Source organism: Ornithorhynchus anatinus, chromosome 3 (genome assembly GCF_004115215.2).
Source record: "Ornithorhynchus anatinus isolate Pmale09 chromosome 3, mOrnAna1.pri.v4, whole genome shotgun sequence".
NCBI classification, from domain to species: Eukaryota; Metazoa; Chordata; class Mammalia; order Monotremata; family Ornithorhynchidae; genus Ornithorhynchus; species Ornithorhynchus anatinus.
The window spans coordinates 97,410,357-97,433,792 of NC_041730.1; the positions used below are offsets into that span (position 1 = coordinate 97,410,357).

General features: G+C 43.2%; 1 protein-coding gene across 2 annotated transcripts; it reads left to right on the forward strand.

Moving 5' to 3' along the window:
* The first annotated feature begins 154 nt into the window (after positions 1-154).
* Positions 155-23,237, forward strand: CDK1 (cyclin dependent kinase 1). 2 transcript variants are annotated; one of them, XM_029059062.2, is made up of 8 exons: positions 155-300; positions 3,987-4,042; positions 6,459-6,615; positions 8,477-8,600; positions 10,748-10,918; positions 11,535-11,698; positions 11,850-11,991; positions 22,550-23,237. In XM_029059062.2, exons 2-8 carry the CDS (start codon positions 4,006-4,008, stop codon positions 22,664-22,666), a joined length of 912 nt encoding a protein of 303 aa, XP_028914895.1. In that variant the 5' UTR covers positions 155-300; positions 3,987-4,005; the 3' UTR covers positions 22,667-23,237. The 2 variants fall into 2 exon arrangements, with proteins under 2 accessions (XP_028914895.1, XP_028914894.1); XM_029059061.2 differs by having other exon boundaries at positions 158-308.
* The last annotated feature ends 199 nt before the right edge of the window (positions 23,238-23,436 follow it).

A 23,436-nucleotide genomic window follows, 5' to 3' on the forward strand; every position in this document is an offset into this window, starting at 1 on the left:
TTCCCTCCCTCCCCGCTTTCCCGCGGCTGCAGTTTCGCGGCTCTTTGGCCGCCCCCGCGGCGACCGCGCCCTGATTGGCTCCTTTGAAAGTCTACGAGGGCGCTGATTGGTGGAGCTGCGGGGCCTGGAGCGCGGCGAGTTTGAAACCGGCCCCACTCGGCGTTGCCCCGCAGCCGCTGCCGACCGGGGCCGGGCCCAGCCGAACCGGCCCGATCCCGGCCGAACCCGGCCCGAACTCACCCGAGCCCGGCCGAACTCTCCCGAACCGGCCCGACGCCATCTCGGCCCTCTCCTCCTCCGGTAACGAGGTCGGCGAGGACTCCCCTCCCCCCCCCCCCCCCCAGCGCGGGAAATCAAGCAAACTTTGCTATTTATTGAGCCCTCCCCCTGTGCAGAGCACCGGACTAAGCGCTCCGTAGAGGAATTGAGCGTATTGAGAGCTTGCTGGGTGCAGAGCACTGGACTAAGCGCTCAGGAGCGGAGTCAGTCGTAGGCCTCGAGAGCTTCCAAAGCACTGTGCTAAGCGCTTGGGAGAGGAATCAATCACAGGTATGGAGCGCTTGCTGGGTGCAGAGCACTGGACTAAGCGCTTGGGAGAGGAATCCATCGTATTGAGAGCTTGCTGGGTGCAGAGCACTGGACTAAGCGCTCGGGAGAGGAATCGGTCGTAGGCCTCAAAAGCTTCCAAAGCACTGTGCTAAGCGCTTGGGGTAGTAATCAATCACAGGTATGGAGCGCTTGCTGGGTGCAGAGCACTGGACGAGGCGCTCGGGAGAGGAATCAGTCCTATTTATCGAGTGCTTATTGGGTGCAGAGCTCTGTACTAAGCGCTTGGGAGAAGAATCAATCGTATATATTGAGCGCTTCTTTCATTCAATAGTATTTATTGAGCGCTTACTATGTGCAGAGCACTGTACTAAGCGCTTGGGATGAACAAGTCGGCTTCCGGGTGCAGAGCACTGGACTAAGCCCTCGGGAGAGTAAATGTTCGTATTGCTTGATCACTTGCTGTACTAAGGCCTTGGCAGAATAATCAATCGTATGTATTGAGCGCATACTGGGTTCCGAGCACTATACTAAGCGCTTGGGAGAATAATCGATCGTATTTACTGAGCTTATGGGGTGCAGAGCACTGTACTAAGCGCTTGGGAGAAGAATCAGTCGTGGGTATTGAGAGCTTATTGGGTGCAGAGCACTGTACTAAGCGCTTGGGAGAGGAATCAGTCGTGGGTATTGAGAGCTTATTGGGTGCAGAGCACTGTACTAAGCGCTTGGGAGAGGAATCAGTCGTGGGTATTGAGCTTATTGGGTGCAGAGCACTGTACTAAGCGCTTGGGAGAAGAGTCAGTCGTGGGTATTGAGAGCTTATTGGGTGCAGAGCACTGTACTAAGCGCTTGGGAGAAGAATCAGTCGTAGGTATTGAGATCTTACTGGGTGAGCCCCTTGTTGGGCAGGGATTCTCTCTATCTGTTGCCGAATTGGCCATTCCAAGCGCTTAGTACAGTGCTCTGCATACAGTAAGCGCTCAATAAATATTGAATGGAATGTACAAAGTGCTTGGGAGAGTAATCCATCGTATGTATTGGGTGCTTACTGGACGAGAAGCACTGTACTAAGCTCCTGGGGAGAATAAGCTCATTATGGGCAGGGAATGTGTCTGATGTTATATTGTACTCTCCCAAGCGCTTAGCACACGGCTTTGCGCTCAATAAACACGATGGAATGAATGAATAATCAATTCATCATATTTATTGAGCGCTGACTGTGTGCAGAGCACGGTACTAAGCACTTGGGAGAGCACAATTTAACAGTTGTTTAGATGCATTCCCTGCCCACCCGGACCTTAGAGGCTAGAAAGGTTGCTAGACATTAATGTAAATCAATAAATTATGGGTATCAATCAGTTGATATCCATTGGAACGCCTACTATGTGCGGAGCACTGTAATGAACGCTTGGGAGAGTATAACCCCCAACAGAATCTGCAGGCTCATCCCCTGCTCATGAGGAGCTTGCAGTCTGGATGCACCCGAGGGGGAATGTCACTGTTTATTATATTGTACTTCCCCAAGTGCTTAGTACAGTGCCTTGCACACAGTAAGTGCTCAATAAAAACGATTATTATTCCTAATAATAACGTCCATGCATGTGGGAAAGTGATTTTTCTGTAGGATGCGACACACTGGGAAACAGCCTGGAAGAGATGGGGAGGTTGCCTTTCCATTGGGACTCCTACTCAGTGGTTTCTCTGACCTCCAAATCAATCAATGATATTCAGTGAGCACTTACTATGTGCAGAGCACTGAACTAAGCGCTTGGGAGAGTTCAGTACAACAGAATTAGTGGATACATCCCTGCCCATATAACGAGCTTTCAGTCTGGAGGGGGAAGATAGTATTATACATAATTTATAACCACCCCCCTAACGTTGTGTTGGCAGATCCCAGTGTGCTGCAAGTCAGGCCTTAAAGATCATTTTTAGCTCGTCTACTGGGAGGAAGATGATTAGCTTGTTTTCCGGCCAGATAATTCTCCGGCATGAATGTAACGGAGAGCTGGAGGAAGGAAAACCAGAAGCTGGAGGATTTAATGAACACTATTTTGAAATCGGGTCGGAAATGTGTAGTGTGAGCGTGTGTTAGCTTATAGTTTTCTAAGGGGAGTGGGTTGAAAACCCTAAATTAGCTCACAAACTTTGTCTGTAACCTGAGATTTATAATTCTGTGAAGTTCTGTCTAAAACACAAAATGCGGGCAGTGTTACTTTCTTCCCCCACTCACCTCACTGGATTGTGATAGCCTGAAATTATATTTTGCTGTTCTCTTTGTGACAGTGAGAGCAATGGCAGAGTGTAGGCGGTAAAAGCTGAATAGTGACTGTCCAATTCCAGTTCCTCTGTCGAGTCTAAGGATTTTTGGACCACCTGAATACTTCTGTGCTTTTACAGTTATAAATCAAGGGCATTTACTGCTTAGTTCAATGGTCTGTTCACAGAAAGCATGCAATAAATGCGATTGATTTAAGTGCTTAGAGTGTGCAGAGTATTGTACTAAACAATTGGGAGTCTTCTACCCTCAAGGAGCTTACAGTCCAGTCTAGTGTTTTTGTGTGTGTATATATACATATATATATGTATGTGTGTGTAGGTATGTAAATGTATACATATAACTTGGGATACTGTCAACTTCTGGCTTGCTGGGTGATCGTTAATTAGTAGTAATAGTATTAAGGACAAGTCACCACTGTAGTGAAGTTAGTATATTGTTACTATACTTGGAAAGTACAAAATATATTCCCCGCCACAAGGAGTTTACAGTCTGTTGGGAGAGAGAGGCCCAGAAACCATCTCTTATTATCCAAACTTCCTTTACTCTTTTTCTAAAAGAGATGTTCCCAACTCTCAGTAAACCGCTTTTTCTCTTAATTTTTTGATATCTTTAGGAGACAATAAAGAAAACACATAATATAGTGATAATGTAATGGGAAGCATTAAATTCATGTTATCCTTGTACCTGGAAACAGTAAGATAAGGTTTTCTAACTAAATAGGGAGGGCTCCAGAGGGGAACGAATGAATAGTGTTTAATGAGCACTTTCTGTATACCTAAAGACTGTTGAGCACTTAGTGTAGTAAAATTAGCAGCCATGATTTCTGCTCTCAGGGAGTTTGCAAATTTGGAATGATCATCTAAATTTTGTAAAGCTAATATTAGGAGAAAGGTTGTTCTTTGTATTTTTGTTTGAATTTGAGTGAGCAGGGGGGTGGGAGGCGCAATGAGTGTTTGGGAAATGGTAGGTACTTCACCTTCAATATTTTAGAGTAGTGGCACTATGCAGAACATGAGGGCAGCACCTGGCCCTCTAAGAGCTCAGTAATTTTAGTTCATCAAAGTCCTCTTTCAGTGCAAGAATAAAACCAATAATTCAGTACCTCTTTTCAGTTTTCATATTTGTGAGAAAGATATTCATTTTCTGTTCTCCTTTTCAGGGTTCGTCATTGAAAAACCATGGAAGACTATACAAAGATAGAGAAAATTGGTGAAGGTGAGTAAAATCCTACCAAATAATTTTTCCAACTGGTATAACTACATGTAAATGGGATGGGGGAGTGGTGGTTATAGGTTTTTTTTAAGATATTTGTTATGGACTTTATCTGCGTCAGAGCTCTGTTCTGAGCTCTGGGGTAGACATAGATTAATCAGTCAGATACAGTCCCAGTCCCACATGGGGCTCACAGTGTAAGTAGGAGGGAGAACAGATATTGAATCCCTATTTTGCAGTTGAGGGAACTGAGGCACAGAGAAGTTAAGTGACTTGCCCAAGGTCACACAGCCGGCAAGTGGCAGAGCTGAGATTAGAATCCAGGTCCTCTGACTCCCGGGCTTTTGCTTTGTCCACTAGACTAGTTACTTCCCATATTGCCTCTTATGAAACATGTTGGGTAGTGCCTTAAATACATATGTGCTCATCATCAGTAACAACTGAGTAGTTATGGTGAACTTTACTCCATGTTACTCAAAAGGTGCCCAAATTTCTAGAAGAATTAATTGGGAATGTGGCTTTTCTTCCAATATTCCATTCTACATTGGTGAAAACTTCCCAGAACTAGAAGTCAGGAGAATTGGGTTCAAGTACCAGCCATTGTGCACAGCGTGCTGTGCTTGCCTTTGGCCTACTCTGAGACTTCGGCCAAGCCATTTAACCACTCTGGGCCTCAGTTTCCTCACCTGTGAAATAAGGGTAAAATAGATTGTGATCCCTGGGTGGGACAGGGACTTTGTCCAATCTCATAACCTAGTATCTATTCCAGCACTTAGCCAATAGTGAGTGTTTAATGCATTCCTAATTATTATTTAGCCGATCTAGTTTTATTTGGAGACCAGTAAGCAATTAGTAAATATTATTGCTACTACTATTTCTGTTTAGTAATAGTAAAGGATGTTTCCAAGGCAAAATGTTTCCAAAGGAATTCCTGAAACCATTGATAGATAGGAGTTGCTTTTGGGAACGGTCTGGAGAAGTTTGGGTTTACAAAGTGAAATATATGAAGGTGATCTGATATTTACTGAATCAAAATGCTTAGTTGCATAAATGTTCAGATGAAATTATTAAAATGAAATTCCTAGCATTAATTTCACTGTATCACAGTTCAGTGGCACAGATTTTAGAACCCTAGACTGGAGTTGAGGTGTGATGCTCATATATTAAAAAGTTTTTCATTTACCAGTGGAAAAAAGTGAGGGATGGGGAGGAAGATTATAAAATAGATTGTAAAACTGCCTAGATTATAAATTCCTTAAGGGTAGGGAACTCTGTCTACCAACTCTGTTATATCGTAACCAGTCCTACTTATTGGAGTGCTTACTGTATGGAAAGCACTGCCCTAAGCGCTTGGGAGAGTACACTGTAAGAGTTGGTAGACACATTCTCTGCCCACAAGGATCTTACAGGCTACAGGGGAGACAGAAATTAATATAGAAAAATAGATTACAGATGTTGGCATGGTGGGTAGAGCATGGGCCTGGGAATCGGAAGGAATTAGGTTCAAATTCCGGCTCCACCACTTGCCTGCAATGTGACCCTGGGCAAGTCACTTCACTTCTCAGTGGCTCAGTTACCTCATCTGTAAAATGGGGATTGTGATTCCCATGTGGACAGGCAGTGTGTGCAAACCCAATTTGCTTGTATCCCCCACAGCGTTTAGTACAGTGCCTGGCACATAGTAAGCACTTAACAAATATCATAATAATTATTATTATTAGATATGCTGTGGGGTGAATAAAGGGTGCAAATTCAAGTGTAAGGGCAACACAGAAGGGAATGGGAGAAGAGGAAATGAGGGCTAAATCACTGCTGTACTTTTCTAAGCACTTAATATCATGCTGTATACAGAGTAAGCTCTTAATATTATTGATTTTGTTTTTCCTTTATTGGTATTTGTTCTAGGCACTGGGTTAGATACAAGTTAATTAGTTTGGACACAATCCCTGTTCTGCACGGGATTCACAGTCTAAGTAGGAGGGAGAGGAGGAGAAGTGAGGCTCAGAGAAATTAAGAGATTTGCCCAAGGTCACGCAGCAAGCATTTGGCAAAGCCGGAATTAGAACCCAGGTCTTCCGACTCCTGGGCCCATTCCATTTCCACTAGGCCATGCTGCTTTTCATTGATTGAATGTGAAAGAGTTAAGGATAGAACTGGAGGTAATAGAAGTTGTCATATACCAGAAACACCAACCTGTTGAAAACAACAGGCCAGGCAGGAGTCCTGTTGTAGGTGGTACTATAGGCTGTTGATTTCTAGTTTTAGGAAGATGATTCCCCAGTAAATACTTAAAAAGGGCACTTACAAGACTGCGGGATCGAAATCTCCCTGGATTCAAGAAATGTATTGCTCCGTTTGTGATCATAATTATAATTTCACATTTTTGAGGTAAGCATCTGTCATTCCCTTTGTGTTTCAGGTACCTACGGTGTGGTGTATAAAGGCCGACACAAAACCACCGGTCAAGTGGTGGCTATGAAGAAAATCCGACTAGAGAGTGAGGAGGAAGGGGTCCCCAGTACTGCAATTCGAGAAATATCTCTTTTGAAAGAGCTTCGTCATCCAAATATAGTATGGTATGTACACAGGTCTTGCGGTTACAAAATGACCTTCCTGGTTCTTCCCTCAGAAAGTTTCAAATAAGACTTCAAAACATCTTAGGCGTGCCTGGGCAGATCCGAGGATGTGGGGCCTCCCTGGTGCACCAGGCTAAAAAGCAGCCTGGGGGGGGGGAAGGGCGGTCCATCAGGGGTGCTGCTGTGGGGAGTCCCGCTGAGCCACGGGAGCTGCTTAGCTGAAAAGCCATTTGGGCCACTGGTTCTTACCCAGGGTCGGCAGGGTCTTTGAAGGCACTCCAGGGGTGGGACCCTCGTGCCGGTCCCGGGGATGGGGACAAGGGAGGCAAAGGGCCACCCTTTGTAGGACCCTGGAGCAGAACCGAAGGAGCTGCCCGGCCCTAGTGAAAGCGCGGGAAACGTCACCGCCATTCTCTCCCTCCGCCACTTAGCTTAACTGCCGGGTGGAGCTGGAGGCTGCCTTTGTATTCCGATCCGGCAGCGTGGCCCCGGGAGTCAGAGGACCTGGATTCTAATCCAGGATTTGCCAAATGCTTGCTGTGTGACCTTGGGCAAGTCACTCAACTTCTCGGTGCCTCAATTCTCTTCTCCCTCCTACTTAGACTGTGAGCCCCCTTAGCGTCACAGCCCCTTCTGTGCCCCGCATGCCCCCCGCCTTCAGTGGCTCAGGTTTGGCCGGCATCTCTGTTGCTTGCAGATGCCGGGGGTGGGGGGATCGCTCGGCGCAGCGAGGTTGGAGAACCCCCAGATCCCTGCAATATCTGAATAGCCCCTACTATGTCCCTTGAGGTTTCCTTCCTTGCTTACAGCCTGAGGCTTTGTGATCATGAGTGTCAAACCCTTCCTTCTGTAGAGCGTGGCCGTGGTAGCTAAAGAGAAGGTAAAAAGATGAAACCAAAGAGTGAATTAAATCTTCGGTATTTATTGTGCTCTTACTGTTATTGCAGTGCACTATACTAAGCGCTTGGGAGAGTACAGTGTAACAGAGTTGGTAGGCACGTTCCTGACCCAAAACAACTTTCTTGTTTTTGTTATGGTATGTGTTAAGCCCTGGGGTAGGTACAAGTTTATCAGGTTGGACCCAGTCTAAATAAGAGGGAGGAAGATTTAATCTCCATTTTCAGCTGAGGGAACTGAGGCACACAAAACTTAAGTGCCAAGCCCCAAGATCACATGGCAACAATTGGCAGAGTCAGAATTAGAACCCAGGTCCTCTGACTCCCAGGCCCACACTCTTTCCATTGAGAGAGGCCATGCTGCTTCCCTAGAGTTTGCAGTTTAGACATTAATATAAATTACAGATATGTAAGTGCTGTGGGGCTGAGAGACGGTGAATAAAGGGGGCAAAACTGAGTGCAAAGACAAGACAGGCAGTGGGAGAAGTAGAAATGAGAGCCTTTATCAGACATACCGTATTAGATGTTAATGAGGTCTTACCATATTTGAATACATTTCCTTAGGTTACCTTTCAGGTTGTGGGCAGGAAACGTCTGTTTATTGTGTTATTGTATTCTCCCAAGCGCTTAGCACAGTGCTTAGTACAGTAAGCGCTCAAATACAATTGGCTGACTTTAAAATATCCATTTTCAGGGAGCTGACAATTTCTCATTTCTCTCTAACAATGGTTCCTTTCCACATTTTACAAGTCCAACTTCCACCTTTTTGTTCGAAATAGATTTAGGATTATCTTTATGAAAAGGCAGAATCATAAATGCATTTTTAATGGATAAATTTTTACAACCTCAAAGAACTTGATGAAACATGGATGAACAAGCAAGTTATTTGTGGAACTGGGGGATTAGGTCTTGCATTCATTTATCAGTCTTGGGTTTTAATTTTCAAAAATTGCTTTGCTCTTTAGTCTTCAAGATGTGCTTATGCAAGATGCCAGACTGTACCTAATCTTTGAATTCCTTTCCATGGATCTCAAGAAATATTTGGATTCTATCCCTCCTGGCCAGTATATGGATTCTTCTCTGGTTAAGGTATGGGTGAATTGCTTACTGATAGCCCTAGAAACATCTCTGTAAGCATTTAACTAGCTCACTGATTCAAAAGATCAGATTGCAATGCTAATTCTGTTATAGTGTGCAGATTCTATCTTATATGTAATTTTGTTAGATTACTTCATGGGTAACAATGGGCTTGTATTTTTTTCTAGAAAAGTTTCTAAAATGGTAGTTCTGGAATAATAGTTTGCTGTGATTATGCCTCTTAAGACACTGAAGTCATATCTAATTCAGAAGAATTATGTGAGAGCATTTATTTTGAGTATTTTTTGGTGGCTATCCTTGAGAACCCTTTCTCAAGACAGCACGGTACATGGAATCATGTATGTGTAAAGCCGCAATCTATTTTCCAATAGCTTTTCCAAATGAGGGCCTGTGATGAGGTTAGGAAGCTGAAGCTAGGGAAGCAAAGGGTCAGGAATAATGCTGTGAGCTGATGGGCGCAAGAATACATCTTTTAGGCTTCTCTTCTGGAGGTGAGGATTTGAGATAGAGAGATTGAAGAAGGAGTTGTCCGGTGGGGAACGAAGGGTGAGCTCTGTTGCTCCTGTCACTTGAGGATCAAGTATCCACGTGAAGGAATTGATTCTAGTGTGGTGCTTTGCACTGAACTGCCCCCATCTCATCCCTGCCAATGTCGTGACTCCTGGGACACAGGGGGCAACAGCGAATAGGCGGGGCAAGGTGTGACACCCGATGAAATGCACGTGGCGGGACTCCATCGATGACTGAAGTTACTACCTCTTAGTGCCGCTTCCAATGGCTTTCGTGGCCCCTGCAACCTTGGCTGCCCGAGTGAGCCGGCCACTTTTCAGGATTCTCGCTGGTCGTGTCCCCTTGGCAGAGTGCTGGCATAGCGCCAGCAGACGATCCATTGCTTTCAGACCAGTTACTAAGAACTCAGGTCGCCTGGCAGGCCATTAGTTCAGAGACAGTTTAGGAAGGGAACTAATGAGCTCTGGAATAGGGTACATAAAATAAGCTGATACCTTGCTTGAGTTATTAATCTGGAGCCCAGATAAATCAATCGTTGGTGTCTTGAGCATCTACCGAGTGCAGGGCATGGAACTAAACAGTTGGGATGATTCAACAGAAGCAGCGCTCGTGTTTCTTGCCCCAGAGGGGCTCTTCTACATGTTTGGGATTTAAATCTGGGCAACATCTGGCTGGGCTGTATCAGCCTTTGGCTAGGGTTTGTAGTTCCCATAGGCACACCCAGACTTTAGCCAAGCACTATTGCTATAGCTTCTCTGCTGCGATACTTACTAAAGGCCAAAATCTTTCTTGGTTTGAGGGGAGCTGAACTGGCTAAGAGGAGTAGATTATGGGCCACCGGTCACCCTCATAATGATACGAATTGTGGTCTTTAAATGATCAGCATGCGCTAGACACTGGGATAGATACAGGGTAGTCAGGTCGGACAGTGTCCCGGTCCCTCGGGACGCTCGCAGAGTAAGTGGGAGGATGAATAGGTATTCAGTCTCCATTTTACAGAGGAGAGAACCGAGGCATAGAAGTTAAATTACCTGCCCAAAGTCACACAGAAGGCAATTGGCAGAGCTGGGTTTAGAACCCAGGCCCCCTGACGTCCTACAATCCTGTGCTCTATTCACTAGGCCATGCTCCTTTCCTGAATTAACCAAATCAACAGACTTTTGAGTATCTACTAAGTGTGCATAGTTCTGGCCTAATATCCTGGGAGGGTACAATAGAGTAAGTAGACATGATTCTTGCCCTCAAGAAGCTCAATCTAACAGGGGAGGCTGACTTTAGAGTAATTTCTAGATCAGTGTTTAATCTGCTTTACAAAGGTTCAGCCAGCCCCACTTTAGTCCCCATACTGTACGGGGTTCTACCGAGAAGGACACAAGAAGTCTAGATTATTGTATAGAGCCTGAATTCTTTGCTAAATCCCAAGTTCCAAAGAGAAAACCCAGTGAACAAGTCAGTAAATGTGTATGTTGTTGGAAACAATGCCAGTTGTGGCCTGTTTGGGGATAGAGGGTAATTATTTAAACCACTTTGAATGATTTAAATAGTTCCTTACATCTGTAAGGGCCTTCTTAAAAAAAACTGTCACCATCAGACTTAGCTTTTTTATTTCTAATCTTTCTCTTCTCTAGAGTTATTTGTACCAAATCCTACAAGGTATTGTGTTCTGTCACTCAAGAAGAGTTCTTCACAGAGATTTAAAACCCCAGAACTTGTTAATAGATGATAAAGGAGTAATTAAATTGGCAGACTTTGGACTTGCACGAGCCTTTGGAATCCCCATAAGAGTTTACACACACGAGGTGAGAAAATCGTTTTCTTGTATTTATGCTAGAGTTGAGGCATTTGTGATGATTTTATCAGAAAACAAGAAACACCCTTTTGGTATCACAGGAAATTTTCCATCCAATCAATGGTATTTATTGAACGCCTACTGTCTGCAGAGCCCTCTATTATAATTTGTTCGGTAAGAATGAAGATAAAATAACACATTTTTAGCATTTCTGTAAAGCTAAGAATTTGACATTCAGTGTTCTTTCAAATGCACAAGAGTCTCTGAGATTTGTTACGGCTCTTTTTCAGTACAGCAAATTAAAAAGAAAACAAAGCTCATCAAAGTATAAAATGAAAGATGAGAATTTGCGCTATTTGGTTATAGAGTTCAATTTTGGAAACCGTATGTTATCTGGAGGATAGGTTATGTGACCTGGATTAATATCTGCCCCCTATAGATTTAAGTAGGAGAGAGAAATAGGGGTGGTTATAATTACAGTTTTTAGTGCTACCGTTATTTCTGTCTCTGTATATCAATGTTATAATGAATCTCTTATTCAGTTTTTGCTACGGGTAGTTCCATTTCTCACATTTTTGGTATGAATTTTTATTTATCCAAATTGCTGAATTTTGTGTGTCTGCCAGGTAGTTACCCTTTGGTACAGATCTCCGGAAGTGTTACTAGGATCTGCTCGCTATTCGACTCCTGTAGATATATGGAGCATAGGCACAATATTTGCGGAATTAGCAACCAAGAAGCCACTCTTCCATGGGGATTCTGAGATTGATCAGCTGTTCAGAATTTTCAGGTACCTATTTAGTTTTCATTGGATTTAAAAAACAAATGAATGTTTGAAACATCAAATTTAAGACATCCTTGTCAAAAGCAGGATTTTTTGGACATTTACATGGGTTACACTTAAACTCACTTAAAAATGTTTGGTTTGTTATGTACTATAGGGCTTTGGGTACCCCCAATAATGAAGTATGGCCAGAGGTGGAATCCTTGCAAGATTATAAGAACACATTTCCCAAGTGGAAACCAGGGAGCTTGGCATCCCATGTCAAAAACTTGGATGAAAATGGAATAGACTTGCTCTCGGTAAGTGGTCCTCCCAAACCTGAGGTATTCTTAAATGGATTTAATTGTGTATTAGATCATTTTGGGACACACACCAGACACGAGGCTTGGATCTATTTGTGCTTCCATTTCCTCATCTATAAAAGGGGGATTACATTCTTGTTGTCTCTGTTTTAGATGGTGAGACAGGAACCATTTGATCTGATTAACATTTATCTACACAATGCTTAGCACAGAGCTTGTCCATAGTAAGCATTTAGCAAATACCATAATCATCATTAGCTATGACCGTAAGTTGGAACATGGACATCTTGAAATCTTATTCTGTAAAGCATTTTCTGGACATGGTTTTAGGTTTACGTTCCAAGAGAAGTAAATTCTTGCCAGTTGCAAGAATTTTGGATTCAGGCATCATGTTTGAGCCTCCCACTGGTTGGTTGCTGGGTCTTAGCTCAGTCCAGAGTTCAACACCTGATGGAGTGTGCACCTGAAGTCTTGAAGCCCCAAATCATCGTAGCTTCACGTACAGGTGGAGTGCATGTAAACCCTGTAGGGTGCTGGGAGTTGTAGATTCATTACCACCATTCTGTGAATTATTCCAGGTTGGGCTCAGTTGCTAAAGGATACACTTTAAATATTGCCTTAGTATTAGATGGGCAAAAAGAGAGGGTTGATCCTATTTTAAGATAACACTGAAGTTTGCTTGTGGGCGTAGGTGTAGCTGAGGAGGCCAGTTTAGAACTGACAGGGTGTTGTCAGGTTTGCCGCACATGGCATTGGATTTTTGCTTGTATCTGACTCCCAAGCCTCTCAAATCTTCTGCTCAAAAAGATTTCTTGATTAGTGGGCCATAGTGGTCCTCTAGATTGTAAGATCCTTGTGGGCAGGGAACACGTCTACCAATTCTGTTGTGCTTAGTACAGTGCTCTGCACACAGGAAGTGCTCAAATATGGTTTTTTTTCTGCCTCAGTTCTTTCCCAGCTGTAATGGCTATTTTCTGAGGCCCTATTTTGCCAAGTATATAAAACGTTTTCTCTTAACCTTGACTTTTGATTTGCCCCCTCTCAGAATCCCTTGTGAAAGTTGTTGGCTTTCCCTTCTGTGTGATTTCTCCTTCTCCCATAGTTTCCCAGTGAAGTTGTTTCGAGCACTGTTTCCCTGTATAAGCAGACTTTTTTTTTTAAAGAAAAATTCATCTTGATTCAATGTGTAGAGCCCTCAGCTGAAGGTGATGAGGAGTTAGTGGGGATCACAGGGAGAAAAGCTGGTCCACAACAGAGTAAAGCAGGTTGTACAAGCATCTGCTTGTAAATGGTCAGGGGAGGGAGGCAAATACTTGGAATCAAAAGCTTCCTTGTCTTCACTGGGGAATAGTAAAGGGATTACACAATTTTGGTAGCTGCTGGACCCAGAAGGACTGTGGAAGTGGTTTCGATGGGGAAGAATAGGAAGATTCTGGGATTGATTTCTATCAAACATTCTTCCCTTGTAAAGATGCTTGAAAAGAAGTTTGTCTTCATATTCTAATGCAGAATCATTAGCAGGGAAGACTCATGCATATTATAAAATATCCAACCAATGCTGCTTACTTTGCGTAGAGCACTGTTCTAAGTGCTTGGACAGTACAATTTGTAATCCCTTTTCTGTAGTTTAGTTTATAGTCTAGGAAGGAGACTGACACTAAAATAAATTACTGGAAAGGGAAACAACCAAGTGTAAGGATGTGTATCTAAGTGTTGTAGGGGTGGAGTGAGTGCGTATATAAATACTTAGGCAAGGAGACCAGATGCATGGATGAGACAGGAGGGGAAATAAGGGGGTGATAATTTTGTAAAGTGAGAATAAACTCATCAAAAATCATAAATAGTTATGTATTTTACCAAAATTTGACACACAGTTCATTCATTTGTATTAAGCGCTTACTATGTGCAAAACACTGTACTAAGCTCTTGGGAGATTACAGTATAACAGACACTCCCTGCCCACAACAAACTTAGAGTCTAGAGTGAACATAGTACTGTAATTTTTGCAGGGTGTGAGAGGATGGAGTCTATACTCTTAGCCTGCCACTACCTTCACTCAAGATCACAAAAAATGGACTGAGTTGAGGTTTTGACTCTTTGCTTCCTTTGGGAGTTACACATACATTTGAAATCTTTGTCTAGAGGCTTCAGTCTTTGTTTCTGTAATGAACACTAACAGTTTAGTCATTGTTTCATAAGAGATTATCAACTCAAGGTATTTAATTTTAAAATAAATATTTATTGCCCCAGAAACGAAATGCAGCTGTTCCACTAGTGGAATGTTTCTTCCTAATGTTGGTTCTGGGGACTTTTGTGTATTAGTCTTGGGAGAGAAAAATCATAAGGGCTTAGGAAAAAGATATTTCAAAGGAAGAGATGATGATTAGATTAGGTTGAATTAGGAATTTTTTTCGAAGCAGTGCTAGTTGTCAAGCATGAAGAGATGCATCAAAAGGAAAGGGATTGCAATTTTTAGGTACTGAATGAATTTAGTGCAGACAGACTTAGAATCTCTGACCCAAAACTTTCTGTCTTTTTAGCTTTCTGGATCAATCAGTCAATGGTGTTTACTGAGTGCTTATTTTAGCACGTGGGAGAGGAAAATACAGTTCGGAGACATAGTCTCTGCCCTCAAAGAGCTCTTACAGTCCAGCTGGGGAGACAGGCATTAAAATATTATGGCAAAGGGAATCAACCGAGTATAAGGCTCTGTACATTAGGTGCTGTGGGATTGGGATGAGTACCTAAGTGCTTAAAGGGTGGGATTAATACCTGGGTGTGGCGGTGGGGGAGGAAATAGGATAGGGGAGAGGGAGAACATAGTCTATCAGGGAAGCCATCCTGGAGGAGAGGTGATTTTATTAAAGATGGAGAGAGTGCTAGCCCATGAGATATGTAGGAGGGAGGGTGTGAGTAAGGGGATGATACAGGGTGAGACAAGAACGAGCGACAGTAAGTAAGTTGATCTTAAGGAGTGAAGTGTAATAATTTAATAGTAATTTTGGTATTTGTTAAGCGCTTACTATGTGCCGAGCACTGTTCTAAGCGCTGGGGTAGACAAAGGGGAATTAGGTTGTCCCACGTGGGGCTCACAGTCTTAATCCCCATTTTACAGATGAGGTAACTGAGGCACCGAGAAGTGAAGCGACTTGCCCAAAGTTACACAGCTGACAAGTGGCAGAGCCGGGGTTCGAACCCATGACCTCTGACTCCAAAGCCCGTGCTCTTTTCCACTGAGCCACGCTGCTTCTCAAGTGTGTAGGCTGGGGTGTAGTGGGAGAGGAATAGGGGTAATTGAGAGAGAGCTGATTGCCTTGAATTTGAGGGTTAGGAGTTTCTGCCTGATGCAGAGGTGAATAGGCAACCATTGGAGGCACTGTTCTTGCATTTATGATTTTATATAATGGTGTGCAAGTTCTCTGGACCAGGGTTGCCTGCTTTTTATTTGGAGCTTGGGGAATGGCTCCTAGGGATGTTGCCTTCATTTATTATTATTATTAAAGAAGCGTAGCTTAGTGGAAGGAGCATAGGCTTGAGATTCAGAGGGCCTGGGTTCATTCATTCATTCAATAGTATTTATTGAGCCCTTACTATGTGCAGAGCAATGTACTAAGCATTTGGAAGGTACAATTCGGCAACAGATAGACAATCCATGCCCAATGACGGGCTCCCAGTCTAACGGGGGGAAGACAGACAGCAAAGCAAAACAGAACAAAAACAAGACAACATTATCAAGATTAAGTAGAATCAAGAGGATACACACCTCATTAACAAAATAAATAGGGTAATAAATAATAAGGGGAAGGGGGAAGTTCTAATTCCAACTCCACCACTTGTCTGCTGTGTGACTTTGGGCTGGCCACTTGACTTCTCTATGCCTGTTATCTCATCTGTGATCCCCACGTGGGACAACCTGGTTACTTTGTATCTAACCCAGCTCTTAGAACAGTGCTTGGCACATAGTAAGCACTTAACAAATACTATAATTATTATTATAAGTAGCAATAGCTCCCGCTCCTCTTCCCTTCCTGTTATCTCCCCAATCTTCCTGTTTCTTCCTTTGGCTCCCCACCCGTCTTTTCTACCCTCCCATCCTCCTCCCTCCAATTTCAAATTTTTCAGGCAGATGTGTGGAACACTGGACATCTCCTAAACTGTGAGCCCATTGTTAGGTAGGGGTTGTTTCTATTTTTTGCCCAATTGTACTTTCCAAGCACTTAGTACAGTGCTCTGCACACAGTAAGCGCTCAATAAATACAAGTGATTGATCAGACCTTCATTAGCATTTCGAGGAATAATAATTACGGTATTTGTTAAGCGCTTACTATGTGCCAAGCAATGTTCTAAGCACTGGGGTAGATACAGGTAATCAGGTTGTCCCCCATGGGGCTCACAGTCTTAATCCCCATTTTAGAGATGAGGTAATTGAGGCACAGAGAAGTTAAGTGGCTTGCCCAAGATCACACAAAGCGGAGCCGGGATTAGAACCCACATCCTCAGACTCCTAAGCCTGTGCTCTATTAGCACCATTAGCCTAACCACACATCAATTTTGATTTTATAAAACTAGTTCCCTTGATACTAGCTCTGAGGGTGTGGGCAGTGGTGCATGGGGTCTTGAGTAGAATCAATCAATTGTGCTTATTGAGCACCTACTGGATACAGAGCACTGCTTAGTGGAAAGAGCATGGGTTTAGAAGTTTGTGGGTTCTAATTCCGCCTCTGCCACTTGTCAGCTATATGACTTTGGGCAAGTCACTTAACTTCTCTGTGCCTCAGTTACCTCATCTGTAAAATGAGGATGAAGACTGAGTCCCAGATGGGACAACCTGATTAGCTTGTATCTACCCCAGTGCTTAGAATAGTGCTTGGCACATAGTAAGCACCTAACAAAAACCATCATTAATAATAATTACAGTATAAGAGAGTTGGTAGACACATTCCCTGCCTACAACAAAATTACAGTTTAGAGGGAGACACAGACATTAAATAAATACATTGTGGATAGGTACGTAAGTGTTGCGGGGTTGAGGGAAGGTGAATAAAGTGGGCAAATCTACATGCAACACAGAATGGCAGGGAGAAGAGGAAATGAGGGCCTAGTTGGGAAAGGCCCCTTCAAAGATGTGCCTTTAATAAGGCTTTGATGATGGGGGATGTGATCTTCTGTCAGATAGGAAGGGGGAGGGCATTCCAGGCCAGAAGCAGGACATGGGTAAGATAGATGAGATCGAGGTACAGTGAGCACTGCATTGGGAGGGAGAGAGAAAAGATGGGGGCAGGCAGTGAAGTAGCAGAGGCTAGGAGAGAGAACTTGATTTGTCAGGTGGGGTCACCAGGGAGGAGGTCTGATAAACCTAGTCCCTTTTCAAGCAACTGTATTTATTGAGTACTTCCTGTTTGCAGAGCATTGTACTAAGTGCTTGGGAGTTCAGGAGCTTACAGTCTAGAAGTTAGATACCCTCTCTTGCAACTTCTGATGCAATGAAATCTATTCATGTAGCTATATTATTCATCTATATTTTATGTAGTACACAATTCTGAGGAAGTTTGGTTAAAAAAAAAAACCAACAGGGTGTCCAACCTCTCTTAAGGAAACATTTCCCCATTTATAACCTGGTTACTAGGGGAAAATTGGTTTTAGCTTACAGCAGTTAGGTAGAATTTTCAGGAACATGTGTCGTAAATCTGAAGACTGCCTGCAGTTGATAAAATAGATGAATTCTTTTTAGATTCATTCAGTCGTATTTATTGAGCACTTTGTGCAGAGCACTGTACTAACTGCTTGGGAGAGTACAGTATAACACGCATTCCTTGCCCACAACGAGTTTATAATCTAGAGGGGGAGACAGACATTAACATAAACTACAGATACATACATAAGTAATGTGGGTCTGGGAGGGGGAAATAATAAAACAATAATGAATAAAGGGAGCAAGTTAGGGCTACAGAGAAGGGAGTGGGACAAGAGGAAAGGGGAATTTAGGGAAGGTTTCTTGGAGATGTGTCTTCAATAAGGATTTGAAGCAGGTGAGAGTAATTGTCTTTGGGATTTGAGGAGGGAGGATGTGGGCCAGGGGTCAGGGGCAAGGCAGGTGAGATCAAGGCACAGTGAGATGGTTAGCATTAGGGGAGTGAGGCGTAGAGGCTGGGTTGTAGAAGGAGAATAGCGAGGTGAGGAAGGAGGGAGCAAGGTGATTGAGTGCTTTAAAAACTAACAGTGAGGAGTTTTTGATGCGGAGATGGATGGACAACTACTGGAGTTTCTTGAGGTGTGGGGAACATGTCATGAACACTTCTGTAGAAAAATGATCTGGACAGCAGAGTGTAGTATGGACCGGAGTGGGGATAGACAGAAGGCTGAGAGATTAGCAAGAAGGCTGATAATGTAATCGTGGTGGGAGAGGATAAGTGAATGGATTATCACGGTAGCAGTTTGGATGGAGAAGAAAGGGAAAGGATGTTGCGAAGGTGGAACTGACAGGATTTAGTGATGGGTGGTCTCCTATAGGGAAATTATGGAAAGGTAGCAAAGAGCTAGAAACTAAATAATGCTATCAGGTGTATATCGGCCATTTTCAAGGGCTTGGATTCTCTACCAGAGCCTTCACGGACAGAAAGGGGCTAGTAGCATAAACTCTTTACCTCCCTCTCCATTTTGTGCTAGATCCCTTGACCTTAACTCTGCCCTCTCCTCCGCCAGGCAAAGCTTCTTCTCCTCCCTCATCGACACCCATGCCCGTCACCCCCGCCGATTGTTCCGGACCTTTAACTCTCTCCTTAGGCCCCCGTTCCTCCCCCTCCCCCATCTCTCACCCCCAATGATCTGGCCACCTATTTCCTCACCGCCAAGATCCGCCCTTTCCTCTCCACACAAACGGCTACCTTACTGTTACGGGCTCTCGTTATATCCCGGCTAGACTACTGTGTCAGCCTTCTCTCTGACCTCCCTTCCTCCTCTCTCGCCCCGCTCCAGTCTATTCTTCACTCCGCTGCCCGGCTCATCTTCCTGCAGAAACGATCTGGGCATGTCACTCCCCTTCTTAAACAACTCCAGTGGTTGCCTATCGACCTCCGCTCCAAACAAAAACTCCTCACTCTAGGCTTCGAGGCTCTCCGTCACCTTGCCCCTTCCTACCTCTCCTCCCTTCTCTCTTTCTACCGCCCACCCTGCACGCTCCGCTCCTCCGCCGCCCACCTCCTCACCGTCCCTCGGTCTCGCCCATCCCGCCGTCGACCCCCGGGTCACGTCCTCCCGCGGTCCCGGAACGCCCTCCCGCCTCACCTCCGCCAAACTGATTCTCTTTCCCTCTTCAAAACCCTACTTAAAACTCACCTCCTCCAAGAGGCCTTCCCAGACTGAGCTCCTCTTCTCCCTCTACTCCCTCTGCCATCCCCCCTTTACCTCTCCGCAGCTAAACCCTCATTTTCCCCTTTTCCCTCTGCTCCTCCACCTCTCCCTTCCCATCCCCACAGCACTGTACTCGTCCACTCAACTGTATATATTTTCGTTACCCTATTTATTTTGTTAATGAATTGTACATCGCCTCGATTCTATTTAATTGCCATTGTTTTTACAAGATGTTCTTCCCCTTGACTCTGCTTATTGCCATTGTTCTTGTCTGTCCGTCTCCCCCGATTAGACTGTAAGCCCGTCAAACGGCAGGGACTGTCTCTATCTGTTGCCGACTTGTTCATCCCAAGCGCTTAGTACAGTGCTCTGCACATAGTAAGCGCTCAATAAATACTATTGAATGAATGAATGAATAAATTAATACCTGAGGCATTAACGGCCTCTACTACGAACCACCAAGTGCTTACTATGTGCCAGGCACTGTACTAAGAGCTGGGATAGATGGATAAGCTAATCGGGTTGGACAGAGTTCATATCCCACATGGGGCTCCCCCATCTTATTCTGCGTTTTACAGATGAGGTAACTGAGGCACATAGAAGTTAAGAGACTTGCCCAAGGTCACAACAGAGAAGCCGGGATTAGAACGCAGGTCCTCCTGACTCCAAGGGCTGTGCTCTATCCACTAGGCCGTGCTGCTTCACTTATTTCCTATTGTTTTCTTTACAAGTGTGAAGACCTTATGATGACTGCCATCTCATCTTATACAGATGCCAGTGATGGCCATTACTTCCTATTCACTTTATAATAAAAGCACAAACAAAATACATCGAAACTGAAATTATCCTGAAAACTTGGCAAAACAGAAGCAAACATGTAGATCTTTGTAAGGTTCTTGAGGGCAGATATCTGCATCTACCAACTGAATCGTACCCTCCCGAGTGCTTAGTTCAGTACTCTGCACACAGTGAGCACTCAAATACCTATGATTGAAGTTCTAATACAAGCAAAATCTAATTAGAATATATATACTTTAATCTTTATATTCGTTCATTCAATTGTATTAATAATAATAATGATGATGATGTTTGTTAAATGCTTACTATGTGCCAAGCACTGTTCTAAGCTCTGAGTTAGATACAAGGTTACAGGTTGTTCCACGTGGGGCTCACAGTCTTCATCCCCATTTTACAGATGAGGTAACTGAGGCACAGAGAAGCTAAGTGACTTGCCGAAGGTCACAAAGCAGACAAGTGGAGGAACTGGGATTAGAACCCACATCCTCTGACTCCCAAGCCCGTGCTCTTTTCACTAAGCCACAGGGAGTGTGGAGCATTGTAATAAGCGCTTGATACCAAAATGGGTTTCCACCTATTGTTTAAGGTTCAAGTTGCCAGTGGGAATTGGGAGAGCAGGTTTGATAGGAAGGGAGCGAGAGCGGAAAGGGTACCTTACTTTCCCAGCATCGTGCCATCCTACAAGCATTTGTCAAAATGGGATGTTCTGGGCTGTCAGTGGAATTTGAAAAATAAGGGGACCCAGTTAGTGCACTCAGATGAGAATTGGTTTATAGTGCAATATGGTTCTGCAAAGGAATTTTTTTAAAGCTTGCCTCAATCAGATTAACAGCATTAGGTAGGAACACCCTACTACTGTACACTGTGGCTCATTAGCATCGAAGGGAACAAAATCACAACTTTTAAAATTCATTCTGGTTTCCTTGAAACGGAAATTAGTCCCCTATATGATGCTAATGAAGATCAGGGAACGTAGGTTAACTTTGTCCTTTTCTGCAGCCTTCTTGAATTTTACCTTGTGGGGCAGAAATTACGCTATTTCTGTTGCTTTCAATCCATCTTTGCTTGAACTCCTTGTTTTCTGGCAAAACAGTGGTTGATGCAACTTTTTGACAAGAGGGCTTGCAGGAGCATAGTTTGGGTTTAGGACTGCTTGTACAATGAGACTTTTTTCTAATTAATTTTTCCTTAAACACTGTCTGACATCTATCTCCAGTACTCAGATCTGAAACAATCAATAGAATTTACTGCATGCTTATTGTGCAGATTGCTGAAGTTGGGAGAGTACAGTAGAGTTCATAGATCATCCCCAACTTCAAGGTTACGGTCTAGCAGGGGAGATAGACCCTAAACTAATTTAAAGGCCGGAGGAAGAAGAGAAATGGATACATTAGTGCTTAAGTAATCGATCAATCACATTTATAGAGTTTAGGGTTTCATAATACAGCTGACTGTGAGTCCGTAGTTGTTAGCGCAGAAGTGTTGAGGTAGTAAGGAGATTGAATAAATAGACCGAATATGGCCTAGTGGATAGAGCACAGACCTGGGAGCCAGAAGGACCCGGGTTCTATTTCTGGCTCCACCACTTGGCTGTGTGACCTTGAGCAAGTCACTTCACTTCTCTTTGCCTTGGGAGCATCATCTGTAAAATGGGGATTAAGACTGTGAGCCCCAAGTGGGACATGGACTGTGTCCAACCTGATTAGCTTATATCTACCCCAGCGCTTAGAACAGTGCCTGGCACAGAGTAAGCTCTTAAATATGATTAAAAAAAAAAAAGAGTCAAATGAGAGGTTGGATTCACCACATTGCCTGCTTCCTTGAAGGGGCAAGTCCTCTGCTTGGACCTTGCTTTTCCCTTCTCCTTCCTTTTCTTTCTACCACAATAATTAGAATAGAAAGTTGGCAGCCCGTGGGTCATTGAAGATAATGACCCACTGCTAGAAGTCTGGCACAGCGTGGGAATGAAGGGTTTAGGTTCCAGAGAGGTAAACAGGAGAAGCATTTAAAATTCTGATGAAAACAGACTTGTGTTCTAGTTTACATTTTCTAGTTTTGATCATAGCAAAATAAAATGCTATGACAAAATGAAGGCCCCTGCCCCTAGTAGTTTTTTTTGTTTTTTTTTTAAATGGTTGTTGCCAGAGCACTTTTAGTGAGAGGCAAGAATAAGAGGCATTAAATGTCTTCAAATAAAAATTTAGGGCATTTGGTGTTAAATCATAAATGATTAGTCATTCCTCTTTCCAAAGATTAAACTAACTTAATGATGGTTTGGTAGAAATAAATATGACACTTGACAGGTATAAACATGCGATTTGATAGGTATGTAAAATTTCATGGTGCATTTCTTAGTTTTATTGCTAGATTTTGTGAGTAACCACAAATTTCCTTTTTTCTCTTCCAGAAAATGTTAGTTTATGATCCTGCAAAGCGAATTTCTGGCAAAATGGCATTGAATCATCCATACTTTAATGATTTGGACAAATTTAACCTTCCATCCAGTCAAATAAAGAAGTTCTAGCATTCTCTCAATGTTTCTAAGTATGTTTATCAAGAATGAACAGTCATATTTTACTATTAACTCTATTGTGTGTTTTTTGTATATGTCTCTTCTCTGTTATAAAACGGAATCTGTACTTGGTCTTCTGATTTCAAATGTGTCCTTTAACATGTAAATATCATAATAGATTTAAATACAATGATGTTGTATATGTAGACCTCACTATTACTGCTTTTTGTTTCTTTAAAAAAAACACTTTAAATACAGTTTTCTAAATGTTTAACTTTAAATCCAGCATTGATATGCAGGGTGGAGGGAAAACTGAGCCAATTTATGTAATCAACACTTCTGGAATCTTGCATATTTAAGCTGTTACAAATTATGGGCTGCAAATCAAACTCAACTTTCATTATGTCATTAATTTCTTTATAACCCACTATTGGGTATTATGTGTTTGGAAGTTTATTGCCACTTCCTGCAACAATGTCATCTTGAAAATATTACTTTCTGAGTCATTACCGTAGCAGGTGGTAGGGGGCCCATGGAAGAACTTATTAATGTTACTGCAAAAATAAAGATGTATAAGTTCCAACTGTGGGTTGAGATTGTATTTGAGTGCTTAACAAATACCACTAAAAAGCAGTGTGCAAAAGAGCAAAAATTGTGTCAGTAATTGCAACTCATAACATCCGCAATATTACTGCCCAATAATACTTTTCCATTGACCATCTGGCAGCTTTCGTTATATAATATTGATAATGGTATTTAAGCACTTACTCTGGTGTCGAGCA